Here is a 19,912-nt window from a genome sequence, read left to right as displayed (position 1 = left end):
TTTGATTATTATAAAAATATGCCATGTTGCTACTGGTCATATTCTTTAGAGGCAAAATAAACACAATGCTATTGCACTGGGGTTGAGAGAGTCAAGTAGTGTGTGAGAATCGACTAAATATGGGCGCCACCACGTGGTTTAAGGGCACTTGACCCGTGTATCCCCTCTCAGGGTCGTGACATAGCCCAAGTGCGACGAGGCTCGTATTCCCCTAACTGCCCGCTCTCAGCGGCGTGCACGCTCCTGAAGCCAGAGTGGGCTCTAGGTGTCCCCACATGACGGAGGACGGGAAGGAATCACACGTGGTCGCTGCGTCCTGCTCCGGGTGGCGATCGAGATGGACTCGCGGTCGTCTAGGTGTCGTGGCGGCAGGAAGATTTTTAATTACCGTTAGGCCGTTTATATTTACGTGACGAAACAGATAACACAACAGAACCTCTCTAGCACTGAATAATAAATTACAGTTACTTATTACAGAATAATAACATTTACTTGTGTTGGCAATTATTAATTACGTTCAAAACATAAACTGCCCGCGTCTGGGTGCGTTCTGAAAGTGTTTGCGCATTGAGATGCTCCATCCTTACTTAAGTTGAAAGAAAACAAAACACTCAGGGAATGAACTATAAGTAAAATTACAAACTATTGACGTGATAACGTCTTATAAATAGATGAACGCCGGCTGCACGAACGGAAAAGCATGACTCCTCACGTTCCACCTGAGCCGAGCGTGCAAGAACCGGCCAACCACCGTGCGAGAAAATCTTCTATAATATCAAACAGGTTAAGGCGGGCTTTTTAAAAACAACAATTTAAAAATTTTGATTTATTTGTCCAATTTCGTCATTTCAAACAATTTATTGACATTGATTTGATTTCAGTTTATTTCTATAACTAATTGTTCGTGATTATATTTAAACAAATTATTTAAATAAAATTTTCAAAAACTGTAAATAATATTTGAAAATTAAAAAACATGCTATTTTTCATCAATGTTTTCTTATGACGTTATCACGTAAAATTATCGTCCGTAAACCGACTACAGACAACCCCCATTTTTTTAAAAATTAAAGTATTATTTTAGGGGTGCGTGGCAAAGACTCCAATCGCCTCTTGCAGGGCGGACAAAAATGCACGCACGCGCACACACACTCGTTAGCGGGCAGTTTAAAACAGGCAGTAGAGGGCTGGCGAGATGTGAGGCACATCGGGCTTAAGGAGGGTGCAGCCCCAGTCGATGTCAACAAATTGAGAGAATGTGTCAATAAGGATCAAAATGTATTTATATCCCGGCCTGGAGTGTGGTAAAGGTCCGAAGAAATTGGCAAACACCCTATCCCATGAACCGCGCTGAGGTTGGCTGTGGCATGGAACAGCGCGGCTGTTCCGTGACTTGTGTGAGCAATAACTGGCCTCCGTAGTTTCAAGGCAACAATTGCAACACAATGAGATTTTTTTCTGTTATCTTTAGACATGGTACTTGTCATTCAACAAAAGTTAAAACTTTAGATCAGCTAGACGTAAAATATGGTGACATGAAATATGGCTATGGTTTAGTGATATGTAGTGCAACTTCATTTTCTGTAAATTATGCCTAACACTTTATTACCTATTAAGTACAATCTTATACAGTTTTTATCTAACTAGTAGAGATAAATTTTTTTTTACCAAACTATATATATTTTTTTAATGTGTTTTAACTATCTTTTTCGGTTGTTGGTGGACCCTTTACCATTCATTACTCCGGGTACTTGGGAGTCAACTTGAGGCCTTACTTGAGGCGCTCGGATTTAAAGCCAAAGATCGCAGTCGGGTGACAAGTGTAAAGGCAGCGGACACTAGACTCCCTAAGCAGGATAGGACGGCATAAAAAATAATTAAATGCATCACTGCCTGGCTGATGTTTAATTTCACGGCGTTTACACCATGGCTTGGGCTTGGTGCAGTTACTACATACCAGTTTACACTAACTGCAGATCGCGATCTTGCACTAAAAAATCCTATAATATAAATAATCATACAGATACATTTTATGCTTAATTTTGCAAACATTTAACAAATATACATTCGCCCTAATAGTTCTGGAAAAGTAATCGTGGATGACGTAGTTGTCTTTAACTTGTTTCGCACATCCCCAATTGTCTTCGTCAAATTGGTCCCAAATTGTGACGCTATAATCCGTGCTAATTACCAGCACCACACCATAAAAGAGTTTAAGTCTCACATCCAGTAAATCCAGTTTTTTCGCACAGCCCAAAATGAAACGCAAAATGTTTAGTTCGTGGAGTTAACAATAAATGAGGCTAGTAACGTCGCAGTTCATAATCACTTTAGTCGCTCTCTTTTGTTCCACAAAAACCTCAACCCGATGTCTGGTTGATAATAGAAAATTTGCGTCGAGGCTTACTTTTTTGCATGCAGTGTTGTGAATGACCGCTCAGACTGGCCACTCCTCGCTGCGTTGGTGAATGCGGTACGTCTTTCCATTGCTGCAGCCCAAAACACTTGCTCCCGCAAGCCGATGTGCGCCTGACCAGCCGCTCGCACCGTCTCCCTCGCCAGCCGCAGTCGTGGGCTCGTTCACACCTCTCGTGACGTCAGACCACTCCGCGCGCCGCGCGGTGTTCACTCGTGGAAACACAAAACAGCAGAGCCGCTAATGTCCGTTGTGTGTTTAACCATATTTCAGGGCGTGTTTTAGGCAAGACCAAAATATCTATAATATAATATAATACAATATAAACCAAATCAATTAAAAAGACGTTAAAATTACAAATTAGTTTAAACCAGGAACTTACGGAGGCGTAACAAACGCCTCAAACTGTACACTAGGAGTTAAACCCAATACATTTTTGTTTTGTATTCAGGTACTTGTGCAGTATCATAAGGTATCTATCACATGTTTATAAATGATGGGACCATTATGAGCATGGTTGCTTTTTACAGTTTTTACATCATAACATTTTAACGTGTTTCACTGCTTTTTATATTGGTATAAGACAGCCAGGGGGTGGGAGAAGTACACTGGCCGTGCTACTCTGGGGAAACTCCCCAGAGTAATGCTCGCATGTCCCACTTCCTCCCTCATGATTCCAGCGGGCTGCTTTATGTAAATTGCACTTCTGTTCCGCTGAGGCCGAGAAGAAAGGGATGGTGTTAAATATTCTGCGCCACGGGTATAGATCCCAGGATTTAAGGAGCCCATCTCTGAAGGGGCCTGCCTGCACTTGTAAAAGTGTGACTGTGAAACGGGTTTGATGTCAAATTTATGGAAAATTTTCTGTATATTTTAAAGATTTCTGCTAATGAGCAGCATGCTACTTAAAAGAACCGTGTCCAGAGATGTCGTGTCGATTAACCCCACGCACAAAACACTCGGGGTCTCTCGGGTTCCCCTGGCAAATCCTACAGATTTGTGCCCCTGTTCTACGCGTCCCGAGACCAGCTCCCAGAGAAGTGTTTTAACAAGGACGACATTGTTCTCCCACTTTCGAGTATTAATTCGGTGATTCTGATGACGTGCCACTTCAGAGCCCTCTGAAACTTGGCAGCCCTTAAAGACGGAGGACAACCTGTGATGAGTGGTGCGAGAGTAACGAGGCAGGTGGCAACACCAGCGTTGGATGCTCGAGGCTGGTGGGGATAACGTTGTATTCTCGGAGCGACCTGAAGTGACCCCTGTGGTGAGCGACAAGCGACAGGCTTCTCGTGTGAGACGAACGAGTGAGCTGTGTGAGCCTAGGTGTTGGGGCAGAGGAGCGCAGTAAGAGACAAGCAGTGGAGGAAGCCTCCGTCGAACATAGCTTCAGTGGGGAGAATTATTGTAGACTCGGTGAAGGTGTTAATGTGTGTACAGATAGTTAAATTATAACAATTTATGTTATAAATATATATACAAAAGGTAAATATTACTTTATAAAAAAAAACTCTAGTTAGTAATTAATTGGGCTATCATTTTGACCCTGTGTTTCCCACTCATAACAATATATCATCTAAACACTGTTATCGCAGATTAGCTCTTGCTATTCTCCCTTTTAGGTTGGTTTATTATTTGGACAGTAACTGCATTGCACTTAAACTTTGATTACTTGTTAACAGATAAACATAAAATGATATAGTTTCTGTATCAATTTGTTATTTGATTACAAATGTACAACATTCTAATTATTTTATAATTTTTTGTAGTGTGCGTGGGAAGCAGTGACTTGTCATACATAATGGAAGAAAGAACTGTGGATGAAAAGGACACTGAACCTGTTTGTTTGGGGGAAAAATCTCAAGGTCTGAAGCAGATATATAGAACACATACTGGTGAAAAGCGATTCTCATGTTCACAATGTTCCAAAGAGTACAAACAGAAGATTCATTTTAAAACACACCTTAGAACACACACAGGTGAGAGGCCATTTTCATGTTCATTTTGTTCAGCTAAGTTTAGAAGCAATGGTTACCTTAAGGTACATAATATGAGATCACACACTGGTGAGAAGCCATTTTCTTGTTCACAGTGTTCTGCTGCATACACTCAAAAGAATAATTTGAATGCACACCTCAGAACACACACAGGTGAGAAGCCATTCTCATGTTCATATTGTTCTTCTAAATTTACTAAAAATGGCCATTTGAATCTACACCTTAGAACACACACAGGTGAAAAGCCATTCTCATGTCCATATTGTTCAGCTAATTTTAGTAGTAATGGTTACCTTAAGGTACATATGAGATCACACACAGGTGAGAAGCCATTCTCATGTTCACAATGTTCTAAAGCATTCAGTCAGAAGATTCATTTGATTACACACCTCCGAACACACACAGGTGAGAAGCCAGTCTCATGTTCATTTTGTTCAACTAAGTTTAATAGCAATTTTGACCTTAAGGTACATTTGAGATCACACACTGATAAAAAGCCATTCTCATGTTCACAATGTTCTACTGCATTCACTCAAAAGAATAATTTGAATGTACACCTCAGAACACACACAGGTGAGAAGCCATTCTCATGTTCATATTGTTCTTCTAAATTTACTCAAAAGAACCATTTGATTGTACACCTTAGAACACACTCTAGTGAAAAGCCATTTTCATGTTCATTTTGTTCAGCTAAGTTTAGAAGCAATGGTTACCTTAAGGTACATAATATGAGATCACACACTGGTGAGAAGCCATTTTCTTGTTCACAGTGTTCTGCTGCATACACTCAAAAGAATAATTTGAATGCACACCTCAGAACACACACAGGTGAGAAGCCATTCTCATGTTCATATTGTTCTTCTAAATTTACTAAAAATGGCCATTTGAATCTACACCTTAGAACACACACAGGTGAAAAGCCATTCTCATGTCCATATTGTTCAGCTAATTTTAGTAGTAATGGTTACCTTAAGGTACATATGAGATCACACACAGGTGAGAAGCCATTCTCATGTTCACAATGTTCTAAAGCATTCAGTCAGAAGATTCATTTGATTACACACCTCCGAACACACACAGGTGAGAAGCCAGTCTCATGTTCATTTTGTTCAACTAAGTTTAATAGCAATTTTGACCTTAAGGTACATTTGAGATCACACACTGATAAAAAGCCATTCTCATGTTCACAATGTTCTACTGCATTCACTCAAAAGAATAATTTGAATGTACACCTCAGAACACACACAGGTGAGAAGCCATTCTCATGTTCATATTGTTCTTCTAAATTTACTCAAAAGAACCATTTGATTGTACACCTTAGAGCACACACTAGTGAAAAGCCATTTTCATGTTCATTTTGTTCAGCTAAGTTTAGTAGCAATAGTTATCTTAAGGTACATATGAGAATACACACTGGTGAGAAACCATTCTTATCTACATAATGTTCTAATGTGTTTACTCATAATAATTTGATTAAATACTTCAGATCACACAGGTGATAAGCCATTCTCATGATCCTTTTATTAGTACCAATGGTTACTTTAAGGTACACGTAAGATCCTACACTGGTATAAAGCTATTCCCATTTTATTTTATTTTTTTAATTTACCTACCTAAAAGAGCCATTTGTTTGTACACCTTAGAACACATATTGGTGAGAAACACCAATCTCATGGTCATTATATTTTGGTAATTTAGTGACAAAGAGTTCACTTTGGATACATATAGGATCACACCAATATTTATTTATTTATTTATTTATTTATTTATTTATTTATTTATTTATTTAATATTGGTTGCATGCCTACCTACAGCTTATGGCCTTGGGTGGTAGGCAGGATACAAACAACACAGATAGATGCAGACAGAACAAAACAATACAAAATACAAGACAACAAAACAATAACAATACACACAACATGCAAAATTTAACAATTAGTAAATAATTTCTTTACAAATTTATAATTTATAATGTAGGAAATAAAGAAATTAACTTAGGTATGGTTGTATTTTATTTAATTTTATGTTGCTCTCTAATACCGAAAAGAACCTTGCATATTTATTGTAATTTTTAGTGATTCTGTATAATAGATCATTTGTTTTACTTAACATACAAATTAAAGATTGCTTACGAGTAAAGAAAGTAGGTATTCTAATTCCAGTATTGTGAAGTAAATAATTACAATTATTGTATTTTTGTAACAATTGTGTACAAATAATGCATCTAATATTTCTCTTCTTAATAATAAGGAACCAAGAAGGGAGTGTAAATCTACATTTAGATTAATGTTACTTTTTAGGTTTATAATTTTGATCAGTTTGAATTATATTTTATCCAATTTGTCACTTATATGATTTATTAATGTTATTCCAAATCACAGAACCATATTCAAATTTAGATCTCACCAAGGATATATAAAGACTAAGTGATGAATCTAAATTCATGTGATATATTTAATCAACACTAATAATTTATTAGCATTTGATCTAAGTGTTTCAATATGATTGTGAAAGAATAATTTTGGATCTAGCAAGATACCTAAGTCTCTGACACAATTTGATGTTGCAATAGTATGATTGTCTAGTTTATATTCAAATACAATAGAATGATATTTTCTTGAGAAGGTTATAGTGGTGGTTTAACCGTAGTTAAGTTCAACGAGATTAGTCTTACACCATGCAACAACATGTAACTGTCCTAGCTAAATATTTTTCTTTTAAACTATTTTTATGCATGTAAATATTTCATAAAAAGGCTTTCTATTGATATTTTACCATTTTTATGTATTTAAGGGTTGATATTTCACTTGCTGTGTGTTTTAAGAATGTACCTTGTATTCTAACAGACATTTTCAATCATTACTATTTTTTATTTAATTATTCAAAAATAAGCCGCTGTACTGGATGTTTGCCTGTTTTGGCCTACTTTTTCAGGTTTTTATAAATAAGTTTAATTTTGTAAAGTAATTTGTATTATGATTGCTGGTAAATAAGGTTCTAGAACAATAGATTTGGTGTGGGATGTATTAGAGAGAGGCATAAGAGGCCTGTAAGTCCAAGTGAGAACGAAACAGTGATTCCCCGCCAACAGAGATAAAAGCTGGGATTCACCACTGGTCGTGGGAACTGTTCAGCTGTTCAGATATAGCTTGTATATTCAGCCACTGAAAGTTTTTTTCGAAAATAGTTAAATAGACAACTAAGTTGGTTGTTAGTACATACACTACATATTTATCAAAGACAAATGTACATAGAAACATAATTTCATTTAGAAAAAGGGCTGGATTGAAAAGTCAAAATTACTTTAAAATTATGTACAAACTTATGCTTTATTTTTCTAAACTAATGTCTATTCATTGTGATAAAAGAATTTATTTTATAATATATGTTGATAAGTTTAACAGTGTTAAGTCACTGGCAAAGAAGGCATAGAAGAGGGCAGCAATATCTGCAAAAGAGCTTGCTGCCAAGGATTAAAGAATAATTGATAAAGCAAGAAAAGAAGTAGAACTGATAGATGAACTGAAACACCTACCAGCTGAAAGAGCTTCATTTTCATAAATGAAAACTGTAGTGTGCATTTGAAATTGCTGCAATTTGTAACTAGATATACTAGTGTGTATTTAATTAATTTTTATGTGTTATTTGTGAAGAGACTTAAAAAAACACAGACTGCAGGTCATCGAAAGGGACGCTAAATGTAAAGTGACATATTTAAAATGTATTATGTTATTTAACGAACTTCCGTATGTATATAATGAAGAAAATACAGCAGGGTGCTAAAATGTGAGTAATCTCTTTCTATAATATTTTACAACAATATTTTTTATAAACTAATGCTCCTAATTGAACACAAAACAGATCTTGTGTAGGCAGTTATTGAAAACAATATTGGTCTGGCCTTGGTCTATAATTTAGCTATTTAGTAAATGAGTTTACGGCTATGTTTTTCGAGCCTTGAGATTATAGATTACAAGGGGGCAGTTACTATAAATGTGGAATAATGTAAATATATTTATATGTATATTATCACACAGTTACAAATTAAATATTCAGTTATTATATTATTCAGAGTCATTCCATATCAAATCAACAAATGAAAAATTAATTTAGAAACTTAATGTTTCAGATTTATATGATTTTTTGTATATTGGTAATATCAACTAAAAACATTATAAATCTATTTTTTCTAAAAAAAATTTTTGAGTAGTTTTGTTTGTATAAATTTTTGAAAATTGCAAATATAGCCAACTTTAGCAATGTTTTGGATCACTCAAATACTTGTAGGTTTCCAACTAATGGTGCTAGAAGACTGTTTGACAACTCATTTTAAAGGTCATTGAATGGGCTTCAATTTGATATGTAACATGACCAATTTTGGAAAGAAATTTTTTTTTATTGGTTTTCAAAATTTTTAATATTGAATTTCTAAAAAACACCATTTTAATTTTTTTTTAAAAAAAAGTATGTTATTCCTACATATATTGGTTAGATTTGTGCCAAATTTCAAGGTGGAGAATCAATGGGATCATGAGTAAATAAAAATGAGAAGTTTAGTAGATGCTTAAGGGGGCATGGTAGATAAATAAATGACTTAAGGCGGGTACAGACTAGAACATTTTAGCGAACAGAACAGCGAACAGTGTTCGACACATTTTACGAACAGTGTTCAGATTTCGAAAGAACATTGTTTGCGAACATTGTTCGAGGTGTGTTCCCTGTGACCCATTCCGTACTTAGCAGTGGCACGATGAGTACACAGGCGCAAGTAGCAGCAGCTGTATATATTTACATTCACTATGCGGTTAAAAAGCGAAGGAAATCTCGCCGTTGGTGGATTACAAAACTGTATGAAAGTAGGACAACATATAGTGGCTCGAACTTGTTGGCAGACTTAAGTTTTCAGTCAGTCAGTGGTCTTTACAAGAACTTTACAAGAATGCACCCATCAGATTTTGAGTGGTTGATCAATTTGATAGGAGCGAAAATTGGTAAGAGAGATACGTCGTTCAGAAAAGCAATTCCAATTACAGAAAGACTGGCATTGACATTACGTTTTTTAGCAACTGGTGATTCGTATACCAGCCTTCAGTATGTATTTAAAATTTCAAAACAGACTATCAGCACAGTTATTCCTGAAGTGTGTTCTGCTCTCATCGAAGGACTTGAGGATTACATTAAGGTAAGTATTGACTTATTCTGCGGTACTGTGTAATTGAAAGATTTATTAACGTAATTTTCTACATTTATTTATAAGAAATGACAAAGTTGTTTACACTGTGTTACAAATCATTAGGAGCACTGTAATTAAAACAAAAATATTTTATAAGAGATCGTGAATAATGAAATCATCATCATCAGACGTCAAGGTAGGTGATCCTGCTGAAGGACACGGGGTTGTAGGGTTGGACAATACAGTGTTTGACTGCATGACAGAGTTGTCCGATGGAAAATGACATGGATAGTGTGGTTGTATAAAATTCTGAGTGTTATTGTAGAAACCCCTGTTAGCGCGAAGGAAAATACCCATAATGTCATTTTCAATTGTACATCTAGTATCAACGTTGTACTGTCTCAACTTAGATGCGACCAAATTTCCAAAATGTTGGCACTCATCGTTAAGCTGACTCGCGGTGGACGACAATATATGAAAGGCTTTGTCCAGACGTGCATCTTCGACTCGCTGCTTCTTCTTTTTCGGTACAGTTTCCTGTGCTGATTCTCCAACTGCACCACATTCTACGTCTCTCTCTTCGCTTTCTACTCGCATCTGAAAAATGTCATAATAAGTAATTATAAATAAATTATCGTTTGAGCCAAATAATGTTTCACTGGTTTTATAGCTACATCGTTTAAATTGTTATTACACCACACAACAGTAATTCTTGCATTTTGCAAAATTTCAAGTCAAATACGTGTGTATAATAATGTTTCTGCGTCCCCTTCATTGGACTAGTTGCCACTGAGTTAGGCAGAAACATAAACATGTAAATGAAATAAATGGGATAAATGTCAAAGGAGAATTATAACAACCGGTCGTTACATGTGGTTCTGAATATATCTGTTACAGATTCCTACTACTGAAGAAGAATGGGCGGCAGTAGCAAGAGAATTTGAAAGCAAGTGGCATTTCCCACATTGTGTAGGCGCGCTCGACGGTAAACACGTTGTATTACAGTCACCTATGAATAGTGGAAGCGAGTACATAAACTACAAAGGATTTTTCAGTATAGTACTTTTTGCTTTGGTAGATGCCAATTACAATTTCTTATTTGTAGATGTGGGATGCCAAGGCCGAATATCGGATGGTGGCGTATTTGCAAATTCTGAGCTGGGCAAAAGGATTGCATCGAACTCATTGCATCTTCCTCCCGCCGCCCCATTGAGGAACAGAAACACAGATATCCCATATTTTTTTATTGGGGATGAAGCATTTCCTTTGTCGGGCAACCTTATGAAGGTATATGCTGGTTATCATCGTAAAGGGACAAAGGAACGGATTTTTAACTACAGGTTGTGCAGTACTCGCAGGGTTGTGGAAAACGTGTTCGGCATTGCATCTTCAGTTTTTCGCGTGCTGAGGAAACCTCTTCTCTTAGAACCACAAAATGCTGAGCGAGTTGTAATGACTGTTGCCTTGCTTCACAATTTCTTGAGAAAAAGACCAGAATCTGCTACAGTTTACACACCCCCGGGAACATTTGATAATGAAGAAGCGGGAGACGTAATACACGGGCGTTGGAGGGATGATGGTACAGATATGGGTTCGTTGTTGCCAGTTACAAGGGTTCCCCGCAGATCAAAGAATGCGGTACTTGACGTAAGGGAAGAGTTGGCGGAGTATTTTACACGAGAAGGGAAAGTAACGTGGCAAGATGAATATGCTTAGTATGAACGTTTGGTACCAAGCAACTTGTACTTACCGTCGAAATTGTCTTTCTTGGTTTATTTTTGTCCAGCAAGAAACGTAGACTTTCGAAAGCGAACCAGGAACTTCTGTACATTTCGTCAGTTCCTGTAACAAATTACTGTTTGTAGAACAATTTGTGCGACTTAAAATTTTGTTTACGTAATCAAAATGTACTAATGTTTTAAAAGAATCCACTTTACAAAATAAAACTGAAATGAACCCACCTTTTCCAGTTCCAGCAGTGTCTTTCATTTTCTTCCTCTCCCTTCTTAATGCTGATAGCAAACTCTCCATTTTCTTCTTACATTCGTCCACATCTCTGTCCATTTCGGCCCCGATTTCTTCCCACGCGTCTTGTTTTCTAATTTTGTTGAAATGATTAACATTGTTTGGGTCCCATATCACTGTTTGTTGTTTATACAAATCTATCAGTTTTATTTGATCTTCCTTGGACCACTCCATTCTCATATAACAAAAGAGTCACGCACCGCTACTAACTCCGTGAAGACAACACCGCTCCACGTCGACAACTGAATGTTCGCAGGAAGTGTTCGCAGCGACGTCCAGACTGTTATCCGAGCCACGGCGAACATCCTTTGATGTGACGGGCAAAAACCGACAAATATCGGATCGCAACCGAACAAACAACCGAACATTTTTTGTTACGGGGAAATGTTCGTTTTCCCGTCCACATTGGTTGCAAACATGTTCGCGAACAATGTTCTGTCCGTTGAAATGTTCTAGTCTGTACCCGCCCTTAAGCGTCAGTTGGATGTTATTGGTTTTTGGAAGACAACATTGAAAAACTGCAAAACAACAATCCTACATAATGTTATTTGCCAACTTTATTAGCAGACGTCCTAAAAAGACAATTCTCGAGCGTTGTTTCTTCTGCAGCAATTAAATGTTCAAAATTACTAAGGCAGAAGTTTGGCTTCAAGTAACCTTCAGTTTTTAATTAATGCATTTAGCTCTGGTTTAGATACCATGCCGCCTTAAGAAATAGTTGCATCAAGGAAGAGTAGCATAATTTTACATCAAATTTTGACTTAGTAAAGTATTCAAATTTTATTGTTATATAGCCTAAACATTTTTTACAAATTATAAAACACGGATAACAAATCTTACGTTACATTCATCCAGTGTTTTTTTGAACATTTCAACGGTTTTTCACTCAGTTACTGTATCATATATAAAACTGGAGGCAGTCTTCTAGTTCGGTAGACCACCCAGCTCTATAACTATTCTCATGTTCATAATGTTCTGTTGCATTCATTCAAAAGAGTCATTTGAATACACACCTCAGAACACACACTGGTGAGAGGCCATTCTCATGTTTAAATTGTTTAGCCACGTTTAGTGTAAAGAATTCACTTAATAATCATATAAAAACACAATATGGTAGAAAACCATTTTCATGTTCCTTCTGTTCTGCTTATTTCAGTACATGGAAATCAATTAGCAGACACATAAGTTCACACAATGGTGTAAAGTCATTCTCATGTTCTCAATGTTCTGCTAAATTCACTCAAAGTAATTGTTTAGTTACACATCTCAGAACACACACAGGTGAATAGCTTTCCTTAAGTTCCTTATTTAGTGCTAATTTCTATACTGCACCTATCCATCACTTAGCATGACTAATTCGTTCTTAAAAATGCTCATGATATTTGAAATCGTGTTTGCTGAAGCATTAGTTTCCATAAATAGCAAGGCTAATTTATTTAATGTGTTCCAAAATTGTGTGGGAAAATATTCTTTACGTAATATAAATGCGTAGAATAATACATAACGATAAATATGTCAACCCATTAATCTTTATATGCCGCCCATCGAACTTTGTATGACAAATATGACAACGTGTAACGGGAGATATGTGGTTGTGTACTTTATCGTCAGTCGGCTGGCTGACTTGCCCGCCTGGACGTGACCTTTAACTCACGTCACGTACCTTTCCAAACCATCCTTTACTGACAATAAAACAGGTATTACTGTCCGGATAATTACGTTTTAATTTCTGAAAAATTAAATGCCTACCGTCTTTTATTGCATTGTCGTCTCACATTTTATACTAAAATCAAGTTTGAAAAGTAGGGGTTGAGATATTTATTTATCAAAAAAAAATTTTGGTAGGTAAAAAAAACTCATTCATGGAAAGTACGTTTATTTAAAAAGTAGAGTATAAAAAACAAGCCTAACACCAGAATTAATAAGTCATGCAAAAAAACCTTTCTTCAACTTTAAATAGAAAAATAAAATCTGTAACCCGATTGTGGGCCCGAACTGATGCATAACTATCGTCGTAGTACACACTCACCACGAAAGAGTGCGGGCCATCGGATGTAGTTAACTCGGCACTCGATGAGAGCGCGCGTTGCATGCAATCTGCGAGATATCACTATCGGTATTCGACTACATGTGCGCGCTCTATACGGGAAGCAACATAACCAAACATGAATGATGCCAACTAGCGCTGGCTACATTTTTATAAGCGGTACACCGCGGCGCCTCAGCCTAACAGATAAAGGTTATAATGTTTAAAAAGTCTTTAAAAAGAATTGTGCGCACAGTTGACATTCATAAAACTAAAATGCGACCAACACGACAATCTGCGCGCTGTAATACCTCTCTGTAATACTTCTTTTTTTGTCTCAAATACTTGAACACTATACACTATGAGTGATCAAGCATGTAGGGTTACCGGCAGCTGAATGCTTTTGTTTGTGTGAATTCCCTGCCACTGGCTAGACTGAGTTCACAGCCCGGTCTGTGGCCAGGTGACAACGGTACGGCACTACGGCATACGCGCAGACGTAAAAACATTTGGTCTTTTACACTCCATAACTGCAATTTAACTTGCCATAGCTGATGTTTGTACAACAGCCGACAGCGTAGTCAGACCTGCACGCGCATCTCTTTCCCCCCTGCTTTCCTAAGGCTAACTCTATGCCACGGTACATCTGTTGTTTACAGAAGTTGAAACAGACTTTGTGGCGTCGTTTCTAACTTTTTTTTATTTACTGCGCAGATTTTGCACTAACTGAAATTTACAGACGCGCTATTCAAGACCGGGGCAGTAAAATTAACATTGCGCTGAATGAATTCGCACAATCTGAAAGCGTGTTAAGTGAGGGATAGGTGTACAAAGAATTCACTTAGCAGTCACATAAGATCATACACTGGTGTACACCTTTTAGAACACATACTGGTGATACACTATTCTGATTTCCATTGTTTTGCTAATTTAAATGACAAGAGTTTACTAAGGAGACATATAAGAACACACAACATTCACTAATACACAAAAATTTATGATGGATAATAAATAAATATGGCTTGAACTGACACATTTGTTACAGAAAGTAATAAAAAATATATCAGAGACATGTTGCTTTCATCGAAAGTACTTCACTTTTTATAGCTGTACTATTAATCCTTTAAAGGGTAGTATTTATGAAAACCTCAAAATATAACTGATGAGAAGCGTTCACGTGTTCTTTTTGTTCTGATAATCATCTTGGAAGACGTTCAATAGTAATCATTTAAAAAGAAGACTCATGGTTTTAAAGTAATTGTCATGTTGTGTTCAGTGAAAATGCTCTCTTCATGTTCACATTGTTCTGTATTTTTTGCTGTGAAATTCATTTTGATGAGTTTTTTAGTAATACTCGTACTTTATCAGCGAGAAGCCATTTACACTTATTTTATTTTGTTATGTTTTGTTTACTTGAAAAATTTAATTTAAGATGTGATGACAAAATATTATGATTATGCTATAAACGTGTTTTTAATGTCATGCTAGATTTATTGAAAGTTTTAACTTAAAATATATGATCAATAACACTTTTGAGACTTCATTATTTTTGTTAGGTATTCCAAAGTTTTGTAGCAGTATTGATGTCATTGGGGCATTTGAGAGAATGCTCATAAGAGTTGACAATCATCTGCTGCCCTTCACTTGTATGGTAGTTACTTGTATCTGTAGTAACCATACTGACGATAAGTCTTTGTTACACAGGGTTCTCCCTAGAGACATTTTGTTGAGCATGATGTCCAGTTTGTTTTTATTCTGCGAGACTGAATAATTTGGCTGCTAACATACAGCATAACTTTACAGGAAAAAACTTGTACAGGTTAAACTGCATCCATAATTGTTGTGACAATTCCAAAACTTCAGGTACTAAGTTCATCTTAAAAATACAAATTGTAACGTAGCAGACACTCCCGCCTATTTTTTTTTAAAATTTGTATTTTTAATATATTTTTTTTCTTAATGTCATTGGTTAGTTACTGTGGCAAATTAAGAAATTAATAAATTGGGTGCAAAAAGTACTCGGAAGACTTTATCCAGTTCTTAATGTGGGATTGACCAGTGTTTTATTTTTATATTATGGATAGGTTAGTTTCAAAATAATTGTCAAAATGTTTTAGGCTTGGTTTGGCCAGTTATATTAACGTGTGTGTAGATTACAGTTGGCCATTTTCTGATACTTGAAAATTCTATAATAAAATATTTCAAAATGAAATAGAAGACAGGGGTGCTAAGCCCTGGTGTCATAAGTTTTTTTTCGTGTCTCAAAGAAATGTGTTGTTGGAAAGCCATTGCGTAGGCACAAGACTGCAGCAATGTAGTAGAATGTCTGCTAGGCGCAGCCAATCAGGACGACCTATGCTGTGAGGTGATCTGACACTACAGAATTTCATGGATAAACATTCATTATCAAATGTAGTCATGTGTATTGTGATTGGTCGGTTGGCCCACGGAGTTGCCTCCCTGTGTTTCCACCTTTGTTAAGCAAGGTAGCAGCATCGTCCAATCGGTTGTCGCTCGATCGTCGTACCAGCAGGTCGTGTCATCGGCAGCTCAAAACAAAACAAGAAGTGAATCACAATGCGGATAACTTCAAATCTGTGTTCAGTGCATGGTGCATTTTTCTAACTAAAATTTTCGCTTTCAGTAATGTCCAAGTAGGAACCTGGCCACATATATCGACACCAGCCGGTGGAAACAGTGATTGCCATAGACCAATGCAGTCTCTCATGATGCTGCACTTTAGTTGAGAATTCAACAGAATGATTTACTCAACTTTTTTTTTTGTTCTTGCAATTGAAGGGCTAGCAACAGTGGATATTTTAGGAACATAACTGGACCTGTTATGCAAGTTATAAGGTGCGTTTCTGATTTTGAAATTATAATGATAAAATACAGTTCAGAAACTTTTATTTGATAAACAGAGAGAAGAAAAACCTTTCTATTCATTGAATAATTAATCTACCTTTGGTGAAAATACTAACCTCAAAAATTTTTCAAAGTCATTGCATATCAACAGGGTCAAATTTTCAAATACCAATCAGGAATTCGTTACTATTCTTGGTTGCTTGATGGGCCAACCTGAAATGTTACAAAGTAAGGTAGACTCCAAATGTTTGTAAAGTACAAATACTCTCAATTTAGCAGCAGCTTTACTCAATGCAGTTTTGCCAACATAATTATGTGCAAATTCTGATCACCATATTTGGCATCATCAAGAGTTGTTGACTGCTTTAGTACAATAAACGTAATGTGTTTTTGTAAATGATTCCTAACATTAGTATAATTGATTATCATATTTTCTTTGAGTAATTTTTCACAATTATGAGAACACACATTTTATTATTGTATTAGATTCATATGCTCTGATTTGCATAACAATAATTTTGAGCAATCTGAATTTTTTTAAAATCTATGTTTATACTAGCGAATAAAACTTTCAGGTTTGATTGCAATTATTATGTCTGTAGTTACTTGAATTCAAGGATAAATACAAGTCACATAAAAAGCTATTTTCATCATTAATCTGGAGAAATCCAGACCAGGATACTATTAATGTCCTTAATTAAAGGTCCAAAACAAATGTTGGAAATAAACCCTTTTTAATGGTACTGTTACACTAATAACAAATGGTAGAAAATCATTCATTAAAATATGTTTTGAACAATTATTTGTGAAGTTTAGTTACAGTTTTTCTTACTACATGCACCCTTACTAAGTAGATATGATTATTTGAATTTATTGCCTAGGAAATATATTTAAACCTAATTTTATTGTGTATTCAGTAATAGTATAAACCTTAGTGGTGGAATTAGTATTAGGACAAAATTAAACATATTGTCATCATAAAAAAAACCTTAAAGCATTAAAACAAGATAGAATCCTACTTGGGGTATTTTTTCAGTATTAGTGTTTTAAAGTGTATCTGTACATATGTGTAATACAGAGAAGGTCTATGATCCAGGATTCTAGGGTTCGGCACACACTGTAACATGGCACAAATCAAGCGAAAATCATTCAAATTTTTTGGGTGGATTCCAGCTGCTAACTTTGGCTGCCAAGTCAGTTTACGGAGTTTCTGGCATTTTTAATTTGCTTAGACTTAAACATTACTGATGATTACCATTGCAGTAGAGTGTTTCCTGTTATGCAGCAGTTTCCATTTCTCTTTTCACATTTAGTGTTCTGTTATATATTGACTTTGGATAATCCGGCTTGGTTTGTGGTACCGAATGTGTTGGATTAAAGACCTATCACTATTTTTTAATTTGTCATTTTTGTTGCGTGCGCTTGAGAAAATGTTTACATCACAACTATTGTAATTAGTTATCAGTTGTCATGTTTATAAGTTGTATATTTAAAAAAAAAATTATATTTTTGAAAATTTTTTGATAATTTTATTTGTTTGCCTCGCCCTCTTCCCATAGAAATCCCCAAAATTAAGTGAATGCGTCAATCTTCCACTGTATCAGTTTGAAAACCTTTGAAAACCTCTTCTTCCTCGAGTTCTCTGGAACCAGTATTTCCAGGGGGGCCTGTTTCATAAAACTATAAGTTAACAAGCTACTAGTTACAAGTTACAAGTCTAGTTTACAATTGTGTTTTGACTCGTGAATCGTAATAGACGTATCAATAAATTTACAAGTCAACTTGCAGCTGTATTATTATTGCTGATGCAAAAATGAGCAGCGGCAGAAAGCAAACTGGAAATAAAATCATGATGCTAAACAAAATAAAAGAACACAAAAGTAATTTGTTTTGGGCTTTCGCAGACATGCTGACAAAAGAAAAGAAAATGGTGCATGTAAGGAGATTCTGGGTTTTGTAGCTTCGTTGGGAATGATCACAGAAAATAAAAACTGATGTTATGTTTGGGATGTTGGTTCATAAAATGCCAAAAAAAGTACCATGATAAAGATATTTTTGAAATTAATTTTCTACATTCTACTTTTTTTGTATTGAGTAATAATAATGAAATCATTAAATAAATGTGTATTGACTATTAATTTAGGTTATCACTTGACAGCTTACTCAACCTAAATAAAATCTGCACCTTTCTCTTTTCTACAGAGTAAACTAGATAATGCTAAGAAGACTGGTTTTGCGGGGGAAAGTGGAATCATTGACAATATATTTGTAGATATTGTTGGAAGATACTTCCCTCCTGTCAGTAGCTTGGAAGTTGCAGCCTGTGCAGGACAAAGTTTATTAAAACGGTTGATTTTTCGTTACCTAACAGGGATGGACACATACTGGAATACGGTTGCGAGTTAGGTTACAGTTGTATCCCAACAAGGTAGTGCTTATTCGCTACCTTACCCTATTTTCTTGAAATACCACCCTTAGTTTTATTTGACACCATAACCGCTAACACGGACTCGCACAGATACATAGTTGAAAATGGTAACAGAATAGACATAGCTCATTTGACAAGGAGAGGGTAAGTGTTTTTCCCACAGAACACCAAAACTCTCCTAGACTCTCTCTATGAACTTCAGCCTGTATTTCCTTGGATCTCATGTCAATGAGATCATCTGTAACAATATCTTCAACACTGATATTATCAATATGAATTGAAACTGGACTTCGCACCCTAATTACTTTAACTAGGTTTTTTGGGCCAAAGAAATCTTCAAAAGAATTCTGTAATGTTTCCAGAGGCTTTGGCATCTGTCTCTTTTTGAACTACTTTTGATATACTTTTCAATGTGCTGTCTTCACCTAGCATCAGCAACCAGAAGGTAAATTAGACCCATTTCCGATGCCTAATATCGAAACTCTGTTTCAGTATCTGAGTCAAGCTAAATTCTTTACTGTGCTGGATTTAAATTCCGCCTTTCATCAGTGTGTACTAGATGAATCCAGCAAGAAGTAACACAGGTTTCGTGACTTCTTGGGGACACTACCAGTGGGAGTGTGTGCCTTTCGGGGTGAATTTTGGAGGACAATATTTGTCGCGTATTCTAAGTTCCCTGTTGGAGGATTTTCAATTCCAATTTGTGGTATCCTTCCTGGATGATATCCTCATTTATTCTTAGTCCTTTGAAGGACACTTGGAACACATCAAATTAGTTTTGGAGAAACTTCGTTGGGCAGGTCTCACAGTGAACCCTGGAAAGATTGTGTGGGCCAGTGACCAAATCAAATTCTTAGGGTTTCTGGTGTGTGAAGGGAAGTTGATTATGGATCCCGAGAAGTTCTCCCCAATAGTGAATTTTCCTGAACCCAAAAACGTAAAGGGGGTGATGCGTTTTTTGGGAATGATGGGTTACTTCTCA

The 19,912-nt window shown here is 36.2% G+C and overlaps 2 protein-coding genes and 1 long non-coding RNA gene across 14 annotated transcripts in view; 2 read left to right on the top strand and 1 right to left on the bottom strand.

Moving 5' to 3' along the window:
• Positions 1 to 19,912, top strand: part of LOC134538483 (gastrula zinc finger protein XlCGF8.2DB-like) — a 219,515-nt gene that overhangs the window by 78,837 nt on the left and 120,766 nt on the right. For 7 of the 12 annotated variants that reach the window (XM_063379832.1, XM_063379831.1, XM_063379829.1 and 4 more), the window contains exon 5: positions 4,186 to 4,395. The exons of 4 other annotated variants lie outside the window; for them this stretch is intronic. In XM_063379832.1, coding sequence (XP_063235902.1) covers positions 4,186 to 4,395 — 210 coding nt within the window. Of the gene's footprint in view, positions 1 to 4,185; positions 4,396 to 10,483; positions 11,562 to 19,912 lie in introns of those variants that run through there. One more of the 12 variants, XM_063379841.1, reaches the window with a different exon arrangement.
• LOC134538487 (zinc finger protein 84-like) lies at positions 4,409 to 6,464 on the top strand. The gene has a single exon (XM_063379858.1). The coding sequence runs from the start codon at positions 4,467 to 4,469 to the stop codon at positions 5,853 to 5,855; it is 1,389 nt and encodes a 462-aa protein (XP_063235928.1). The 5' UTR covers positions 4,409 to 4,466; the 3' UTR covers positions 5,856 to 6,464.
• LOC134538489 (uncharacterized) lies at positions 8,634 to 13,370 on the bottom strand. The gene is made up of 3 exons (XR_010076157.1): positions 11,548 to 13,370; positions 11,337 to 11,428; positions 8,634 to 10,183 (listed from the first exon to the last, which is right to left on the bottom strand). It is a non-coding gene; the product is annotated as an uncharacterized LOC134538489 (long non-coding RNA).

Source organism: Bacillus rossius, chromosome 13 (genome assembly GCF_032445375.1).
Source record: "Bacillus rossius redtenbacheri isolate Brsri chromosome 13, Brsri_v3, whole genome shotgun sequence".
Classification (NCBI taxonomy): domain Eukaryota; kingdom Metazoa; phylum Arthropoda; class Insecta; order Phasmatodea; family Bacillidae; genus Bacillus; species Bacillus rossius.
The sequence above is the reverse complement of the archived record's forward strand: the minus strand, read 5'-3'. Positions and strand labels throughout refer to the sequence as shown.